General features: G+C 41.1%; 1 protein-coding gene across 2 annotated transcripts in view; it reads right to left on the bottom strand.

Annotated features, from left to right (window-relative positions):
* The window catches only part of LOC122550775 (microtubule-associated tumor suppressor candidate 2-like), a 440121-nt gene that overhangs the window by 25548 nt on the left and 394794 nt on the right, over positions 1-19779 (bottom strand). For both annotated transcript variants that reach the window (XM_043692024.1, XM_043692025.1), the window contains 2 exons: positions 6192-6406; positions 932-1037 (listed from right to left, as the gene is read on the bottom strand). In XM_043692024.1, the coding sequence (XP_043547959.1) occupies positions 932-1037; positions 6192-6406 (321 nt within the window). The remainder of the gene's footprint in view (positions 1-931; positions 1038-6191; positions 6407-19779) is intronic.

Below are 19779 nucleotides of genomic sequence, written 5' to 3'. Positions count from 1 at the left end.
TTCCACCAGCTAACACACTCTCTCATTGTTCACCCTCAGCATATACCCCCAACCCCCATCTAACACACCCTCTCACTGCTCACCCTCAGCATGTAGCCTCTCCCACAACCTAACACACCCTCTCACTGCTCACCATCAGCATGTAGCCTGATTCCCCCACCTAACGCACCCTCTCAAGATTTGACGTTTCAAGCATAAGCTCTTCATTAGGAATGAGGTCCTGATGAAGAGTTATGCTTGAAAAGTCAACTCTCCTGGTCCTTGGATGCTGCCTGAGCAGGCTGTGCTTCTCCAGCACTACACTCTTCGGTGCAGGTAGTCTGTCAGTCAGCGCAGAAGTTAATGAGTGTGTACTAAGAAAGCACTGCAAATTATAAACCTGTTGGCACCCTCCAAGTCATGGAGGGTGAAGGATGGAGAGAGATGGTGGTCATGGGGCAGGCATGGAAATTGGGATGAAGAAGCAGTTACATGGTGGCCGGGACAGGTGAGCTGCAGCTGCCAGGTCCCCATTCTACTCGGAAGTTGTGTCATCTAGCCTGTTGTAGGAGAGGAGATTTGGATGTAGTGTAGAAATAAGACAAGTCAGAGCTTTTATGAGAATTAAATGCATGGAAAAAAGATGGTGAGATTCTGAAGTCACTATTTAAAGCTGAAGTGAAAAAGTCTCCAAAATATTTCTTGACATCAAGATTTGGATTTTTCCTTTCTCCCCAGAATTTCTCGCTTTACCTGATGCTGCTCATTCCACACCAGGTCACTGCCAAATTCTGTCCAAAATATTACTTGCACAATGTTAGACTTCTCTACGACAAGTCTTACTCATGTTTCTTTCAACAACTGCTTAATGAGTATTTCTCAGGTTATTTTCTTTGTCCTTTTATACAAGCAGTATGTCACACAGCAAGTTTAAATCAAACATTTGGATTACCTTCAATTTTCTTTTCATGCTCATCTTGCAGAATAGTTATTGTAACAGTTTGATTGTTCTCCATTTCTGTGATGGCACTGCTATGGTTAGCCACCAAATCTTCCATCTGATAGAACACAAGAATACAGCAACTGCTGAACAATTTCACTCTGAAGTCCCAATTTGTGACTATTTCATAGCAACACAGTTCCTCCTACACTTGCAACAAAACAGTTTTTACTAATTTGTGATATACAAACAATAACTCATATTAGAACATTAGAGTGTGAACATTTCTGGTATAATGAGCTAAATATCTGAAGCTCAAATGTTTTACTGGCGATGTCCCAATATGATAATTTAATGATACACCAATTGTGACAAAAATGTTATGATTACGACTCTGCCACAAATATGCATTGATTTGTTAGAAACATTGAAAATGTGTCAGTGGGCCTATGTGGTGTAGGTTATTAGCAGACTGTCACTTTACCTTTAACAGCTGGGTTTCAATGAAGCTAAAACTGATGGGACAATAGTCTTCTCTGACTTTTAAGAAAAGGTGGCAAGCTACTGTGCAGAATTAAATGGGAAGCAATGCCAGTCACTTTAAATGGTGTGAGAAATTGAAATTTTCCTGTAAAGCAATGGTGTTATGTATTTGGAATTAAGCATAAAGTACATTATTGGGGAAGAAGATGAAAGCATTTACTTTGTATCTAATTTGTCTTATTACACACTTGGGAATTTTTTTTCAACAGACATTCTCTAATCTTGATGAGATATAAATTGCTTCACAATTTACTTTCTTATTGATAAAGACACAGTTAGACCAGGTGAATTTTCAATACTTGTTTAAATTTTGTTGTATTTTATTCAGTTGCCATCTTGGCACTCAACAGTGAATGAGCTATTCTAATATTTGGGGCTAAAAGAGCTAAATAAAATTAGTCTTCATTTCTGTATGGCAGTTTCAAGATAGCAGCTGGTTGTAACAATTGCACAAAATATTATAGATAAATACATTTTTATATTAACCATATCTCTTTATGAAACTGAGTCCATAAAGTAGTAGAATAGATGATTTAACTTATTTCACTTGTAAAGTATATGTTCAGAATTCATCCATGTCTGGGAGCAGTTACAGCTTTGTCATAAAGGATATAAATCTAGTAATACATTTGTTCATATTGTACACCACCTCTTCCTATTTCCTGCAAAATAATGATTTAGTCCCACTCTGAAAAGTGCATCATTTGCTGTACTGGTTTGATATTCTTACAATAACTGTATGAGAATAGCCAATTAGTGTCAATTTTTAGATATTAAGTTTGCTACACACTCCTTAGACCATTGTTCAAGTGGTCCAATGTAATCATACACATAACACTCAACAGGTATGAGGAGAAGGAAAACACAGTATAGGCTGAAATTAAGTGCTTTCTTTTGCCTATAAGGACAATGCATCTCAAGATGTACCAGCTATCTGTCATAACATGCAAGGATGGGCTCACATAAAACACTACTGAAGCAGGGGAGGTGAGAGTATGTAACCTAATTTAAATAAACTGGATAGGAAACAGCATTTCCCAGGTGGGGTGGGGGTGCCGGTGGGGTGGTGGGGATGGATGCACTCTGAGAAGCCGATCATTCTTTCTGGTTTGTGCAGTGATTGTAACAAGGTCAGCCACATAAACCTCATACAGCGCGAGTTCCCTGATTGGGACTGTTAACTTGTCAGGGAGCCCTGGCTGACAGATAAGAACAGGAATGTCAAAGGTTCTGTTCACTCTGAGAGCTGGCTCTGAGGGAGCTGGATCCCTACTATAGGAAGGATATTGTGAAACCTGGCAGAGTTCAGGAAAGATTTACAAGGATGTTGCCAGGGTTGGAAGGTTTGAGCTATAGGCAGAGGCTGAAAAATCTGGGGCTGTTCTCCCTACAGGATTGGAAGCTGAGGGGTGATCATATAAACCTCTATAAGATCATGAGTGGTATAGATAAGTAAAATAGGCAAGGTCTTTTTCCCAGGGTAGTGGAGAGATTTACAAGGATGTTGCCAGGGTTGGAAGGTTTGAGCTATAGGCAAAGGCTGAAAAATCTGGGGCTGTTCTCCCTACAGGATTGGAAGCTGAGGGGTGGTCATATAAACCTCTATAAGATCATGAGTGGTATAGATAAGTAAAATAGGCAAGGTCTTTTTCCCAGGGTAGTGGAGACCAAAACTAGAGGGCATAGATTTAAGGTGAGAGGGGGAAAGATTTAAAAGGGATCTAAGGGGCAATGTTTTCATGCAGAGGGTGATGAGTGTATGGAATGAACTACCAGAGGAAGTGATGGAGTTTGGTACAATTACAACATTTAAAAGGCATCTGATGGGTATATGAATCGGAAGGGTTTAAAAGTATGGATAAAGTAATGGCAAATGGGACCACATTAATTTAAGATACCTGGTTGGCATGGACAAGTTGGACCAAAGGACCTGTTTTCATGCTGGACAGCTCTATGACTCTCCATGTGTAAATAAAGGGTGACCTGGTGACAGGATTCTGGCCTCTGTTGAGTTATTTCAGTGGCAACGAGAGCAAAACACGCTTCTGAAGAAATTCACTTGCAACAACAGAGTTTGAGTTAGGGTAAACATTTCTGGCATCATGCCATTATTTGAGAAGCTTAACTCGTTTGATCCTGCCATCAAAAACTGGGTCCAGTATTCAGAAAGAATGCGTTATTTTTTCTGACCAAATGATATTGGGGCAGATGAATAGATTAGATTACTTACAGTGTGGAACCAGGTCCTTCAGCCCAATTCAGAGGGTCCTTCACACTGACCCTCCGAAGAGCAACCCACCCAGATCCATTCCCCTACATTTACCCCCTTCACGTAACACTACGGGCAATTTAGCATGGCCAATTCGCTTAACCTGCACATCTTTGTGACTGTGGGAGGAAACCGGAGCACCCGGAGGAAACCCACGCAGACACGGGGAGAATGTGCAAAGTCCAAACAGACAGTTGCCCGAGGCGGGAATTGTACCTGGGTCTCTGGCACTATGAGGCAGCAGTGCTAACCACTGAGCCACCGTGCCGCCACCAAATAATTCTCCTGGCAGCCTGTGGACCTACAGTTTTTTTTGGTTATTCGGAGACTGATTTTTCTTGAGGGACCAAATACTAAAACCTTTCAAGCATAAGCAGATTTAGTTAAGGAATATTATAAACCCAAGCCTCCTCTGAGATGCTATCGGCTTTACTTGTCAATTCAACAACCAGGGGAATCCATATAGGCATTTTTGACTAGGTTAAGACAATTAGCAGAGACATGTGACTTTGGTTTAACCCTTAAAGAGATGCTGAGGGACCATTTGGTATTTGGGATTAATGATGTAACCATGCAAAAGTGCCTTATATCTGAAACCCAACTGGACTTCAAACAGGCACCACAACTGGCTTCACCATTGGAAAATGTGGCAAACAGAGCATGAGTTGCAGGGTTTTCAATGGAGGTTGACACCCTTGCCAGTCCGACTGAGCTTGGGGAACACCATTGGAGTGAAGGCAACTTCATAGCCTCAGTCAGGACATATCTTGAACAGAGGGACTCTAGGTCAGCCCACAGCAAAACCCCAAAACAAAGCCAAGCCTCAGCCAAACAGTTAAAATTTTCTTCAAGGTCTGGGCCGGCAGGCCATTGTAGTTGCTGCTGGTATGCACACTTGCGACAGCAGAAGAATCCCACTAGGCCTGAGTGAGTAACAGAACTCATAGGCCAGTATCCAGGAGGGTGCACACCTTGGAAAGTCCACCTAGATCTGGTTCAGCACAGTTAAATTGCTTAGCAATATCCAAATCAGAACCAATCAAAATAACTGTCTGGTTAAATGGTCACCCAGATCTAATGGAGGTCAACACCAAGGGGCTGTTTCAGTGGTTGCAGGACCAATCTTTAACAAAATTTATTCTGGAATCCAACCTTTAAGTTTGCACAAGACCTCTGCTAGACTGAGAACCAAAGCCGGGGAACCTATATTGGTTAAGGGTACAACTTCAGTTCCAGTCTGTTATGAGAAGCAGCTGGTTCAGTTCCAACTGATTGTAGTAAAAGGCTCGGGCCCAGACTTCATGAGGCAAAATTGTTTGAGAAAGATTCACCTCGATGGGCTCAACATTTTTCAGTTAGAAAATGGCTGCCTGAATGACGATCTAATTAAATATCCAGACGTTTTCAGGAATGTCTAGGGATTATCAATGGAGACAAGGCCATCGTACATGTTGAGCAGGAAGCAATTCCATGATTCAGCAAGGCTGTTCAGTGAGATTTGTCATACGGGCAAAAGTAAAGGCAGAAATAAGAAGGGTAGAAAATGAAGGGATCATTAAACCAGTCCAGTTTGTGGAATGGGCAGCACCAGTTGTACCAACCAAGAAGCCTGACAGGTTGGTTCAATTTTGTAAGGATTTTAAACAAACAGTAAACCACTTTTCGCAGCTGGATAAATACCCAAGGCCTTACATAGAGGATCTATATGGAAAGCTGGTAGTGGGGCTATCCTTCACAAAGCTGGACATGAGCCATACATACTTGCAATTATGGTTAGATGACGATTCCTAGGAGTATGCTACAATTAATAAAAATAAGGGTCTGTACCACTATATGAGACTATTATTTGGCGTATTGTCAGTGTGTGCAATTTTTCAGTGAGCGATGGAGAATATTTTACAAGGTCTACCCCAGGTCACCATTTCATCGAGATGGGAAAGTGGAGTCGCAGGTAGATAGGATCGAGAAGACGACGTTTGGTATGCTTTCCTTTATTGTTCAGTGGATTGAGTACAGGAGTTGGGAGGTCATGTTGAGACTGTACAGGGCGTTCGTTAGGCCACTTTTGGAATATTGCATGCAATTTTGGTCTCCTTCCTATTGTAAGGATGTTGTGAAACTTAAAAGGGTTCAGAAAAGATTTACAAGGATGTTGCCAGGTTTAGAGGATTTGAGCTACAGGGAGAAGTAGAGTAGGCTGGGGCTGTTTTCCCCGGAGCATCAGAGGCTGAGGGAAGACCTCAGAGGTTTATAAAATCATGAGGGGCATGGATAAGATAAATAGACAAAGTCTTTTCCTTGGGCTGGGGGAGTCCAGAACTAGAGGGTATAGGTTTAGTGTAAGAGGCGCAACATAATAAAAGAGAATGTTCAAGTTGGGAGTGCACTGGAGAGACTATGAATTTTCAGGCCCATTACCCCCTACCGTAAACAGATTATAACATAGGTTATTGCACTGACCTGTTCCTCATGCTGAGACTGAATTTTCTTGAGGTATTCCTGGTGTTCCTGCATGAGACGCTCTTTCTCTGAAGCATAATGAGCCTTCAGTCTTTCTTCAAGGTCTAGGAGCTCCTCTTGTTGTTGCAAATGCAGCCTCTGTAGCTCGTTCTCAAATCTCCTCTCCAGCTCCTCCTTCTCCTTTTGCAGCTTTTCACATCGTGTTGTATTGAGGGCTGAAACAAACAGTACAACAAGCTAAAAGTACTGATTATTATTCAAGATTGGGATCCCAAATAATAACAATAAGAAAATAAAAATAATAAAATCTTTAGATTATCTCAAAACCTTGGTTACATTTGGAGAACATCCTTTAAGCTGCACAACAATTATGATGAAGTACTGATAGTTTATGGTCTGTAACCTTTGATATCCATTGCACCTGAACATAAAGTATCACAGAAAATGCGTATCAACGTAATGATGAAATTTATCTTTGAAAGTTTCTTACTACAGACTATTATAATTAATAAGCTGAAAAAGGTGTAGCAATAGCACTCCATGTAACATCCACTGACTGCTACATCTATATGTTAACTACATCCTTTGTCTTTTGATCTGGGTGTCTTAATTAACTATTCTATTCCTTTTCCTATGATAACAGTATAACTATCATCTTTTTCCAGCTCCTTTCAGTTCTGAAGAAGGGTCACTGGATTTGAAACATTGTGTTGCTTCGCCCACAAATACTGCCAGAACGTGCTGAGTTTCTCCAGCACTTTCTCTGTTTATTTACATTTGCATGAGTCTTGCATGATGTCTCAATAGAGATTTTCTTGTCATCTCTGGTTCCTGATCAGTTAACGTTAATTGCACTGCTTGTTGTCCAACAATAAACCACACCCAATTTGCAAGACAAGTGGCTCTTCTCTAATGGCTTAACCTCTACCATTGATTAGACAGGTCCTTAGTCTTGGCGTAGAAAGGAGGAAAGACCAGGAGGTCTGGGTTCAATTCTCACCTCAACATGTGAGGAATATGGCATTCAGAGAGAATGTATTCAAACAGATTAAGTAAGAAAATATTCCGGCACAGTGCAGGTCACCAAAGATTGGTGCTTTCTTCAGGGACTGGAGTACATTGCATCAAAAGCAAGACCCCACATCCAACCCCAGAAGTGACATTTTAATTTAGGTTTTATAAGTTGCTGTCAACTACTTCATTTTTGTTTTTGTTACTGTGCCCCAAATGAGACTGTCTCACTTATTTATGAAAAGATTAGAAAGGAGGATAGGTGGCAGTGAGCGACCCCGGCCACAAACCACCAGCATTAGCAACTGGACCCAACACAAGGTTTATGGACTGAATGTTTGCACTCTTGTAGCATCTTAGAAGGTCAGTGTGCTTGTTACACATCTATGTGAGAACAAGCTTATCCTGATCTTAAACTCAAAATATAAAGTAAACCTGGATGCATTTAAAATACCTGGGTGCATCAGTTTTGTGATACTGAACCTAAAGCTGGAAAGACCAACAGCATCATACCAATGAAGAAACAGGGGACAGAATTCAAACTCCAAAGGCAATATTCCAAATGCATTTTTTTTATTCTATATTCACGCATACTTATTCTACCGCACAAACTGGTCAACGTCCACATTGTCATTTAACATGTCGACAAACTATCCCTTCTCTTCAGATTGTATGAGAAATAGTGAGACATTGTACTCTCCAATACAAAATATCACTGGAGTAAACAAGGGCCTGGAAAATCCACAGGATAGGATTCTGGCAGTTACGCTGGCATTGTGCTGGCACAGAACTCTGGCACAGTAATCCGCCTGAATTTTATAAAGATTGAATGAAGACAGGCACACTTGTGCTGACTCCACATCGGATCATAAGGACAGAGGATCGGTAATTCTGTGCTTAGGAGATCCTGCTTCCACCTCTTAGATCAAAGGCCATAGGAGTGGGCAGATATATATCTAGCCCCACTTAAGAGTCAATGATTTTAACCAGATGTTCTGCAAATATTTTGGACTTCACAGGATTAACTGATGTCTGGAGTGTTTTAGGATGGACTCATTTTAAACACTTAAAATACATGTACACTTCTAGAGAAAAACAGACATCATGTTGAAGCATTTACTCCCAAGAGAGTGAGTGGCTTAATTTTTAGCAATCCTCAGGCATCATCTTAGTCACAGATCTCTGACCTATCTGAGACAACACTGTGATGTAAAGACCCTGAAATAAATCGTCCATCTCGGAAGAAGCATCATGGATTTAGTAAACGTATACAAGGTTAATAAAAGTATTGTAAAATTTTGTGATCTATCCAGCTCCTTAACATACAACTGGTCATCACCAATAATACATTTTGCTATTAAATATTACACCAGATACATTTACTAGCAGTCTTCTCAGCATTTATTTCAACATTCTAATTGTTTAACAAATATATTTTCACAAAACAGGGTAACCATTAACTGGTTACCGAAATTAATTGGAAACAAGCCCAATGTTGTAAAATATGTAGAACACCGTGAGAGGAATTTGGGAGATGGCTTTAAAATTCAAATTAGTCCTCCATTACCTAATGTTAGCAAGGTTTTTAACAAGCCTAATTATCTGCCATTATGATGTGGGGAACAAGGCTAGAAAGCTCTACTTCGTTCATGACATCAGTAGGACCCCAAAATAACAGCCTGAGATCTTTATTAGATATGGGTTAGAATCATACAGTCATAGAGATATGTAGCATGGAAACAGACCTCTTGGTCCAACTTGTCCACGCCTAACCTAACCTAGTCCCAATTGCCAGCATCTCTAAACCCTTCCTATTCTGATACCCATCCAGATGTCTTTTAAATGCTGTAATTGTACCAGCCTCAACCACCAGGCTCATTCCATAAACGTACCACTCTCTGTGTGAAAAAGTTGCTCTGTGGATACAGTGGTTCTAGGTCTGATAGACAAATGGAACAGAGTGCACACATAGGGAAAGCTCTACAAAGAGAAAAGCAAAAGAGGAGGATCTTCTCAGAAGACCATGGGTTTTCAAACAGCACCTCATATATTTCCACCTCACTCAGGAACAATGCCTGATTTAGTTTCGAGGAGGTGGTAGTTCTAAAAGCAATCACCTCCTTGCAGAGGACATGCAACCTCACATCAAAGTAAATGTGACAGGGTCCAATGGCTGTAAGAGGCAAAAGTGAGTACTGCAGATGCTGGAAACCAAAGTCTAGATTACAGTGGCACTGGAAAAGCACAGCAGGTCAGGCAGCATCTGAGGAGCAGGAAAATCAACGTTTCAGCCAAAAGCCCTTCAGCAGGAATGGAGGCAGGGAGCCTCCAGGGTGGTGAGATGGGGGGAGGCTGGGTAGAAGGTAGCAAAGAGTACAATCGGTGAATGGGGGATGGGGATGGAGGTGATAGGTCAGAGAGGAGGGTGGGGGAAGGTAGCAAAGAGTACATAGCAGTGGCTGTAAGAGTCATACTTGCATTAAACTTCTATACTATAAAAAGAAAGTTTAAGAGATACCTAGCTGGCCTGGCAGCGTCAGTGGAGAGAGAAGCAGAGTCAGTCAGTTCCAAAGGAGAGTCATACTGGCCTTGAAAAGCTAACTCTGTTTCTCTCTCCACAGGTGTTGCCAGATGAGTCAAATTACTTCAGTATCTTCTGTTTATTTTCCAGATTTCTGGCACTGCTCTACTTAACTTCGATCATTTCAGATAGGAGCAGGCAACACAACAAATACCTTCCACACCTGAAAACGGTTGAAGATGAAATTTTTGTTCTAAATATGGATGTCATGTACAGCAGTCCAGTGGTATGAGGGAGAACAAGTACCAAGTTAATGGAAGAAAGCAAAACCTTCTGATAAATATGTTTTCTTTCATGAGGGAATTTCAATGGTAAAATTTGATCAAAGTTATAAGAAGTTATTATATTTCAAAAGGTTACAGTGCTTAGAACAAATGAAACTTGCACCCTGGTGGTTTGGAGGATGGACATTTAATTCATTCACGATAAGGGTTCATAATTTAGTTGACCATTTCTAGATTAAGTGTTGTGGTATTTTTATAGTAAAAGGAAACCAGTAAAGCAACATTTTATAGTAATATAATCGACATTTTCTCTTGTTACACTGTTAAATTTCTGAGGTCTGGGACTGTGTCTTTAACTAGGATGAAGTGTTTCACGAGACCTGTTTGCAAGTCTCCCTGACAACAGGCATGGCTGAAGGGCAAATCGGGGACAGGATTGTTTCGCTGGAAAGAAGGCATAAGGGAGTTACATTCAAAGCAGCATTTCCAGTGAATCTCAGGAAGATTATGAGTATATCAAATTATAAACAATTATGCTTTAAATGGTCCATAAAATTCCAAGGTAGAATATAATTGGGATTGAAAGAAGAGCCGATCAGTATTTCTACCAGGATACCAGGGTCATGTGATTTACCTCACCCCCTAGAATTGAGGGCAAACTGGGGTGGAAGCCCATGGAATTACTGACATGGATAGGAAAATGGTTGAGTAGCAGGAAAGAGAGTTGGAATAATGGGTAAGTGCTGAAATTGGCAGCATGTGTCCTGCAGGAATCTGTGCTGGGGTCTCAATTATTTACAGTATTTATTAACTAGGTCAGAAGTCACACATCACCAGGTTGTAGTCCAATAGGTTATTTGAAATCACATGCTTCATGTAGACAGCCTCACCCCTGACCTTGGGTTCATGTCGCGTTACACATAACCCCACTATATTGTTCAGTATTTGTAAAATCATCCTTGCTGTCCTGTTTTGACATCATCACATTGATGATTTGTCATGATCTCGCTACCTTAATTAGTCTGTACAGTTTTGGATTGTTTGTTATTTTGGTTAGACCCTCGGCATGTGTCTCTCATACCCATTGTGTCATTCTAACCATTCGGTTTGTCTTCAGCGCCATCGTCTTTTTCAAATTTTTGTAATTTCTCTCTGCCTCAATTAATCAGATCATAGGTTATTATTTCACTTGCTATTCAGCTGTTGACATTTTACTCACACTTTTGATCAGCTGCAGAGACTTGGTTATTCAGAGTATCAACACTCCACCCATACCATTTGTACGATCTCTCTGCCTATAAGTTCTATATCTACGCACTTCTCTTCACTTCACCCAATGAAGGAGCAGCACTCCAGAAACTTGTGATTTCAGATAAACCTGTTCGACTATAACCTGGTGTTATGTGATTTCTGCCCACTCCAGTCCAATATCAACACCTCTACATCAATACTTACGAATGACATAGGTAATGGCACAAGAACTCAAACATCCAGATTTGGGCAACATTGTGGACAGTGATGATGACAGCATAACATTACAAAAGGATATTGATAGATTAAGTGAATGGGCAAAGATGTGGCAGATGTATCTTAATATAAGTGTGAGGTTATCTATTTTAAACCAGGAAAAGATAGATCAAGGTATTGTTTTAGAAGGCATAAAGTTAAATACAGTGTATGTATAATGAGATTTGGGGTTTTAGGCGCATAACTCTTTAAAATGGCACAAACAGGTACAGAAAATAGTCAGGAAGGCTCATGGATTGCTGGCCTTCCTATCTATAGGACTGGAGTATAGGGATGCAGACATGATACTGCAGTTATACAAAACCCTAGTTAGACAAGGATTTAACACCACACCTTGTTTTGGTCTTGGAGGGAGTTCAACATAAATACACAAGGAAGACACACGGTGAAGTATCTCGACAGAGGCAGTTATCCCATCATCAAGTTGAAATAACTCCCCAAAGGCTGCTATCCTGTCACCAAATTATGCTTTATTCACACTTGCATAGTACACAACACTTTTCTAGCTCCGTCAGAGCCAGCTCTCAGAGTGAACAGGATGCCTGACACTCCTTTTTATATCATCAGCCGGGATTCCCTGACTGGATCAGGTGTCATCATTGAATCTCTGCAGTGTGAAAACAGGCCATTTGGCCCAACAAGTCTACACTGACCCTCTGAAGAGTAACCAACCCAGACTCATTCCCCTACCCTCTTACTGTACATTTATCCCTGACTAATGCCTCTAACCTACACATCCCTGAACACTACGGGCAATTTAGCATGGCCAATTCACCTAACCTGCACATCTTTGGACTGTGGAAGGAAACCAGAGCATCTGGAGGAAATCCACGCAGAAAAGGGGAGAATGTGCAAACTCCACACAGTCACCTGAGGCTGGAATTGACCCTGGGTCCCTGGTGCTGTGAGATAGCAGCGCTAACCATTGAGCCACCGTGTCACCCACAATTCGGGAACTCATACTATGAGATCCACTTGGCTGACCTCATTACAATCACTGCATATGACTTCAGGGGTTAGGTCACGAGGAGAACTTAAGCAAACTAGGCCTTTATTCTCTAGAATTTAGAAGATTAAGGGGTGATCTAATCAGATTTTCAGGATATTTACAGGAAAACAACGGGTGGTTAAAGGGAAACTATTTAAATTGATTGTGGGTTCTAGAACCAGGGGACATAGTCTATGAATTAGGACCAGAGCATTCAGGAAAGCTGTTAGAAAGCACTTCTAGATGCAAAGAGTAGTGGAGGTTTGGAACTCTCTTCCTCAAATGGTGGTCAATGCTAATTCAAGTGTTAAATTTTAAATTGATATAGACAAATGTTTATTAAGCAAGGGTATCAGGGCTATGGGCTCAAGACAGACATGTGGAGTTAAGCCACAGATCAGCTTTGGTCTTGATGAACGGCAGGGTGGACTCAAGGGGCTGAATGGCCTACTTCTGTTCCTATGAAACTCAGATAGAGGAGAGAGAGGAACCTGCTGCAGGCCAAATATCCCCATGGTTCATCATGCAGGGATATGGGCGGGACCACAAGCTTAGTTTAATATAACCAAATTCATGCAGATTAGAAACCAAGGCTGGAAGATTCACCTAGCTTGTACTGCAGGGAGAATCATCGGGAAAATCTCTCTTGAAGGAAAGTCATACTTAACACAAAATATTAGTTATTTTTCTCCCACCATGGATGCTCTCATATCTGCTAAGTATTTCTGCATTTTACATTTTTATTTTGGAATTATCACTTTCAATATCTTGCTTTAATTTTGCACTTTTAAAGTCAAAATTGGTTGTTAGTTCATCTCCAGACTTAGAGACAGAAAACATGAGAAAGGGACAGGGAGGAGAGGGATTAAGTCAAATTGAAGAATGTTAGACATTGACAGCAAAGTTCATAACATTTTCAGTTCAGATTGGATAAGAAAATAGCACTGATACAATCAATGTACAGGGAATAAAAACGGGGAACTGCGCAGGGGGGCATATCCAATAAAAAAGGAGCCATAGCTAAGGCTTGTACAAGTTGTGTGAGAGTTCTTTGGTATATTTTATGGAGGTATTAACCAGTTTATTTCATGAATTAGCCTCCCTTTGACACCATGGACATAAATGGGCTCATATGAAATCAAAAACAGAAACAAAGGGGATGGATTTCAACTTCAATGGGAGTGGAAAACATCAACACTCATATCTTTCATGTCATCAACCTCCTGAAACTCTTCCTAGGAGTAATTATCAAAATAAAATTAGATAGTGAATCACAAAACTGGTGGCATTGTAGACAGTGAAGAAGATTTTCTAAGATCACAAAAGGATCTTGATCAAATGGGTCAATGGGCTGCAAAATGGCAGATGAAGTTCAATCTGGATAAATGCGAAGTATGGCATTTTGGTACAACAAATGGGGCAAGACTTATACAATTAATGGCAGAGCCTTGAGTAGTGTTGTAGAACAGAGTGATCTAGCTGTTCAGGTACATAATTCTCTGACGTTTGTGCCACATATAGACAGGAAGGTTAAAAAAGCAATTAGCACACTTGCCTTTATTGGTTAGTCCTTTGAGTACACAAGTTTGGAAGTCATGTTGAGTTTGTACAGGACATTGGCGAGGCCTTTTCTGGAATACTGTGTCCAGTTCTAGTCGCCCTGTTATAGAAAGGATGTTCTTAAGCTGGAGCGGGTTCAGAAGAGATTTACCAGGATGTTGCCCAGTATGGAAGGTTTAAGTTTTAAAGAAAGGTTGGATAGATTGGATTTTTCACTGGAGAGTAGGAGGTTGAGAGTCAACTTTATAGAGGTTTATAAAATCAGGAGAGGTATAGATAGAGTTTATGATTTGTGTATTTTCCCTAGGATGGGGGATTTCAAGATGAGGGGCATATTTTTAAAGTGAAGGGAGAGAGATTAAAAAAAGACATGAGAGAAACTTTTTTATACAGACAGTTGTTTACATGTGGAATGAATTTCCTGTTGAAGTGGTGGATGCGGGCACAGTTAAAACATTTAAAAGACACTGATAAGTACATGAATAGAAAAGGTTTGGAGGGATGTGGGCCAGGAGCAGGCAGGTGGGACTATTTTAGTTTGGGATTATGTTTGGCTTGGACTGGTTGGACTGAAGGATCTGTTTCCATGCTGTATGATTCTGTGACTTTATATTACTGCAGGCAACCAAAGGTTTGAACCAAAGGAGGAAAGCTAGATAAACAGGTAAAGAGTGTTAGGGCAGAATCCAAGGAGCAGAGGTCTCATCTACTAGCTCGAGAGCCAGCTAGAAACACAAGTTACAGAAGGCCCACCACATTTTGTTCCACTCAGCATTTCACTGCAAGTAGGTTTTGCCTCACGATCAAGGAAACCAGGGGTGAAAGTCCCAGCCACTGAGAAATGCCTGGCAATCCAAGGCCAGCTGACCTCCACTGCTTGACAGTGCTACAGGGGAGGTACTGACTTCTTCTGGTACTACATCCACTAGAGCCTCAAGTTGAAGACAGACTCAGACACAAGTAGGTATTAACAAAAATGAGTTTGCAGATTTGGGTCATGGAGTGGGGGGGTGCTGGAATGCGAAAGGATAGCAGCAACAGTAGAGCTAGCTTTCAGTAGGTACGTTCCATCTCCCAAGCTGCATCCCTCAATCAGATAGTGAATGCCTTTGAAAGAAGGACCTCACCATGAAACTGCAAGTAAAAATGCTAGTGTTTGTTTATCATGCTGCCTATGTAGCAATGAGGCTGAAGTCTTTCAGCAAAAATTAATTATCAACTAAAAGGCCTCATTTGGTGGCAGAGGGAAGGTTATTCACAGAACTTTCTGCCCTGGACTTGCTTAGGCTAGAGTGGCAAGGTATTTGGGCTACCTCCTACCATCCAACCACCTAATTAAATATCCCCTCACCACAGGCAAGGGAGCAAGATACTATCCGAAGGGAGGGAATTCCAGATATTAAAGCCCAGGCAGTTGAAGCTTTGATTCCCAATGGTGAAGCACTGGAAGTCTGACAAACACAAGAGACAAAATCTGAGGAAGATTGTAGGGCTATGTAAGGTCACACAGATAAGGAGGAGCATGACATAGAGGGATTTGAAATTAAAATAAAGGATAAGGATTTTAAAATTGGTAATATTGAATACGTTACCACTTACATACCCCACTCACTTTTACTGTTACTGTCAGCTTTCGACCTCTATTGAAAATTCTTTCAACCAAATGCTGAAAATTATCTAGCATAATGTCTACGCTTATATGCAGTAATGTTTAATTCAAAGCTGCGATAATAAATAATTTAAGCCATGTTGCTAGTCACCATATTTGATGGAAATAGAGCCAGAAGTAATTTTTTGTGCATTTTGGGGGTAAAAAGGTCTTTCAGGGATTATATTTTGAGTTTGAGAATGTATAATTACAATTTATGATTATATATTATTCGATAAATGAACTTCGGGAGACAATTCTATCTAAGTATCTCATGTCACTTAACTGTCGTTAGAAATAAAGTAATAACCAGAACCATTTCATGGAAGTATTGAAATTTCAATATCATTACAAAATGAGCCTTGACTGGGAAAAGCTATAACCACTGTAAAATGAATTGAAAACATTTTTTATTAAAATATCACCTCCATTAAAAAAATATGATATGAATACATTATACTGGCTGAGCAGATATGAAGCACATTACATTTAATCAGAATAATTATGAGGCACAGAAGCAAAAGTCTTATTCACAGAATCCATCTTCAAAATTCTGTGGAAAAAAACATGCCTGACATCAACATTGGTTGAATGATTTTTGTGCCTTTTTTTAAGCAATTTCAGAGGTGATGCTGACCACAATGGAGGTGGAAGAGTGTCTGAAACAATTTATTTGGGCCAGTAATGTGAAGGAGCTGAATAAACATCAGTAAGTGCAATCACTGCCTGAGAATCAACTGTTTAAGCTCTTTCAACACCCTCACAGTGTCAGGTGCAGAACCCGTTCTAATCATGTGATAAACAATGATCATTTAAATAAAAAGTATTCAACACTAGATCGCACTAAGCCTATTCTCAGCTTCCACTAAGGGCACTTCAGGCAGCCCTGGAGAACAATCATATGCAGCTCTAGGCCTTAGGGCCTGGCTGTAGATGTGGGTGTGAGACGTGTGGCCCAGCTGGCTGTGGGGCACCAAAAAGGACACTGGGGAACTGAGTGGTTGGGTAGCACACTTTGAGTCAAAGAGACAGGAGCTTCTGCCTACCCCATCGATCCGAGGCCTCTATCAAAGAACTGGGGTTCATTACTCCAATGATTTCACGCAAGAAAGGAGTTCTGGAGTGTGCAGACATACCAAATACTCCATTCACCTTAGCCTCCAAAGCCATGATAACAGCCATTTGGATCTACATGGGCAGATGTCAGAATTGTTGAGCCTCTATCATGGCTGAGTGCACAATGGTGTTGATGAAACGGATCACTCTCCTCTATGGTGAATGACACGGTCCCTATATTCTGTGCAAAGCCCTGACACAGGCTGGAATTCCACTCCTCCATGCACCACAATATCTCATTCACCAGCTTCTCAGAGTTTGAAGATGGATGCCCATAACCTTCTTTGGTTGCCTGGGCCCTGAAAGTCAGTGTCTGCATCATCTGCATTGGAGCTGTGCAATCCCATCCTCCAGAGAGCTGGCATTTATGATTTCCTCTTGACCTGTTCCCACACTTGGGCCTAACAAATCACCTCGTGCAAACCCTTTCCTCCTCTAGCACAATAGTGCCAGTCTCTGGGTTGGGTGGGGGGTGGGGGGGGAGTGTTCAGAATGTGCTTTGTCCCTATAAAGTGGCAGAAAAAAATACACATTTTGTGGACCTGAAATCAAAGGGATTCACAAAGTATAGATTCGAGTGTGAAGGGAGAACTTGAGAGCTGAGTGACTGGTGAAAGAAGCTACAGTTTGTGAAGCAGATGGTGTAAGATCCTGAAGCAAAGGAAAAAGAAATTACAAGTTGCTTCTATTTCCTGAGGAATGCAATGCAATATCTCCTCTCGTGAAGTTTCCCAGAGTGGCCATGCCTCTTCTGCCTGACCATGGGGACCTGCGTGGCTCCTTCCACAGCAGGGAGCAGGCAGACTCAACAGCCTCAGAAAACCATGATTTGGAGGAGCCGGTGTTGGACTGGGTTGGACAAAGTTAAAAATCACACAACACCAGGTTATAGTCCAACAGGTTAATTTGGCAGCACTAGCTTTTGGAGCACTGCTCCTTCGTGGCGCTCCGAAAGCATTGTGTGATTTTTAATCTATGAAAACCAACTCCTGCCTCATGTTACACACAACCTTCTCCTGCAGAAAGGAGAGCTGTATTGATTGTGTCCATCTGCAGTGTTTACAGAATTGAACCTGCCACAATCAAATATTTTGTTAGTACTGTGGAAGCTCGGTGTGTGGGGAAATTAGGGCTCCAATTTTAGGGGCAATACAAGGGTGAGTGACTGATTATGGCGAGGTGAAGACAGTGGCATTCTTTCAGAGATACTTTTGGAGAGCTAAGGTAACTTTATTAACCATTGCAGCCATGAGTTGGGAGCTAAGATCCTGGCATCAACATCCACTAGAATCTCTTCCCGTTGCCAACAGTTCAGCCTGGAGTGCATTTTGCTCTGTGGTAGAATCAGAATCCCTCCAGCCTGGATCTCCACAGCAGAACTGAAGAAACTAAAAGCTGGTTCTGCATGTTCTGCAGCCATTTTGTTTTTTTTCCAGAAACATTCCCTACCATCTACAACTGTTTAACCAAAAACAGTTTATTTTAAAAAGGCTGAGCTGGTGAGATTCTCTGTTTACGTTTGTCATGGAGGTTCTCTTCCCTTTAAATCACTTCGGGCTAGGTGTACTTGGGCAGGTGGTGATGAGCTGTCCTCTTGAATTACTGCAATCCATTGGGTGTAGATATGGCCGCAATACTGATAGAAAGAGAGTTCCAGGATTTTGACCCAGTGACACTGAAGGAATGGTGATGTATTTTCAAGTCATGGTGATGAGTGACTTGGGAGGGGACTTGCAAGTGGCTGTGTTCATATGTATCTGTGGCCCTTGTCTCCTTTTTCATTAGGTATTGTGAGTATTGCTGAAAAGGACATTTGCACTCAACAAGACAATTTCCAAGAAATGCCAAAATAAAGCAAAAACATTATTTTATATTGCATGAGGGGAGTATGATGATTGGTTGGAGAGTGGACTCGGATTGGTAGAGGCATTGTCATGGAGTACGTACCATTTTGTGATGAAGAACTGCTATATTTCTTTAAATATTAAATAAGCCTGGTTGGTTCCAACTGAACAAGACACTGGCCTGCATAATGAACCACAGAATGGCTGTACCTAGGTACGCATACACATTCTGGCTGTCTGTAAAAATGTATTTCCATTACGTTGCTGTTTCATTTTGCTATTATTGCCCATGTTTTACTCAGTGTCTTACACTATCATCATGCTTTTGTGCTGGTGCTACAAGTGCTACCCTCTAGGCTTTATATAAAGATGAAATGAAATGAAATGACACTTATGATTATGAAAGGGAAAGTGTCTGATTATTTTAAGATAATTTTGTCCTCGTGGCCAATAATGAACTACTCTTTGGAAAGAGTAGGGTCATTCTGACTGTGGTTCAGTCTGCAATCTGCTAATGCTGTTCTGCAACAGCTGATTAGAAATATGTTTACAACTGTACCTTTCAGTCCCTCCGTCCCCAACTGAAAACATGAAATGGTGCTGTATATAGTGGGTGGACCTCTCACTTTCAGAGCACATGCAAGCTGCCCTCTCCTTCTGAACAGACACTGGGGGCAAGATTTTAACTCAACCAAAACAACCACAGTGTGTTAAATTCAGGCCCTGATTGTTCAAAGTGAAATAGTTGGAAATGTATTGAATTAAGTGGGTCACATGCTTTACATTATTCTAACTCTTCACTTGGTTCTCAAATAATATTGAGCTCACAATAATCAGCTTTTATGTTTCTTAAGTGGAGTGTTTACATTATTGTTTACTACCTGTGGGGTGGTTAAATAGCTAGCCTGTGGTACAGAATAATGCCATGGGCTAACATTTCCAATGCTGCTGAGCTAGATTTGGGATCTGGAAGAGCACAGCAATTCAGGCAGCATCCGAGGACAGGCAAAATCGACGTTTCGGGCAAAAGCCCTTCATCAGGAATAAAGGCAGAGAGCCTGAAGCATGGAGAGATAAGCTAGAGGAGGG

This window comes from Chiloscyllium plagiosum, chromosome 6, assembly GCF_004010195.1.
Source record: "Chiloscyllium plagiosum isolate BGI_BamShark_2017 chromosome 6, ASM401019v2, whole genome shotgun sequence".
Taxonomy (NCBI): domain Eukaryota; kingdom Metazoa; phylum Chordata; class Chondrichthyes; order Orectolobiformes; family Hemiscylliidae; genus Chiloscyllium; species Chiloscyllium plagiosum.
Note: the sequence above shows the minus strand (reverse complement) of the source record. Positions and strands in the feature narration are given on the sequence as shown.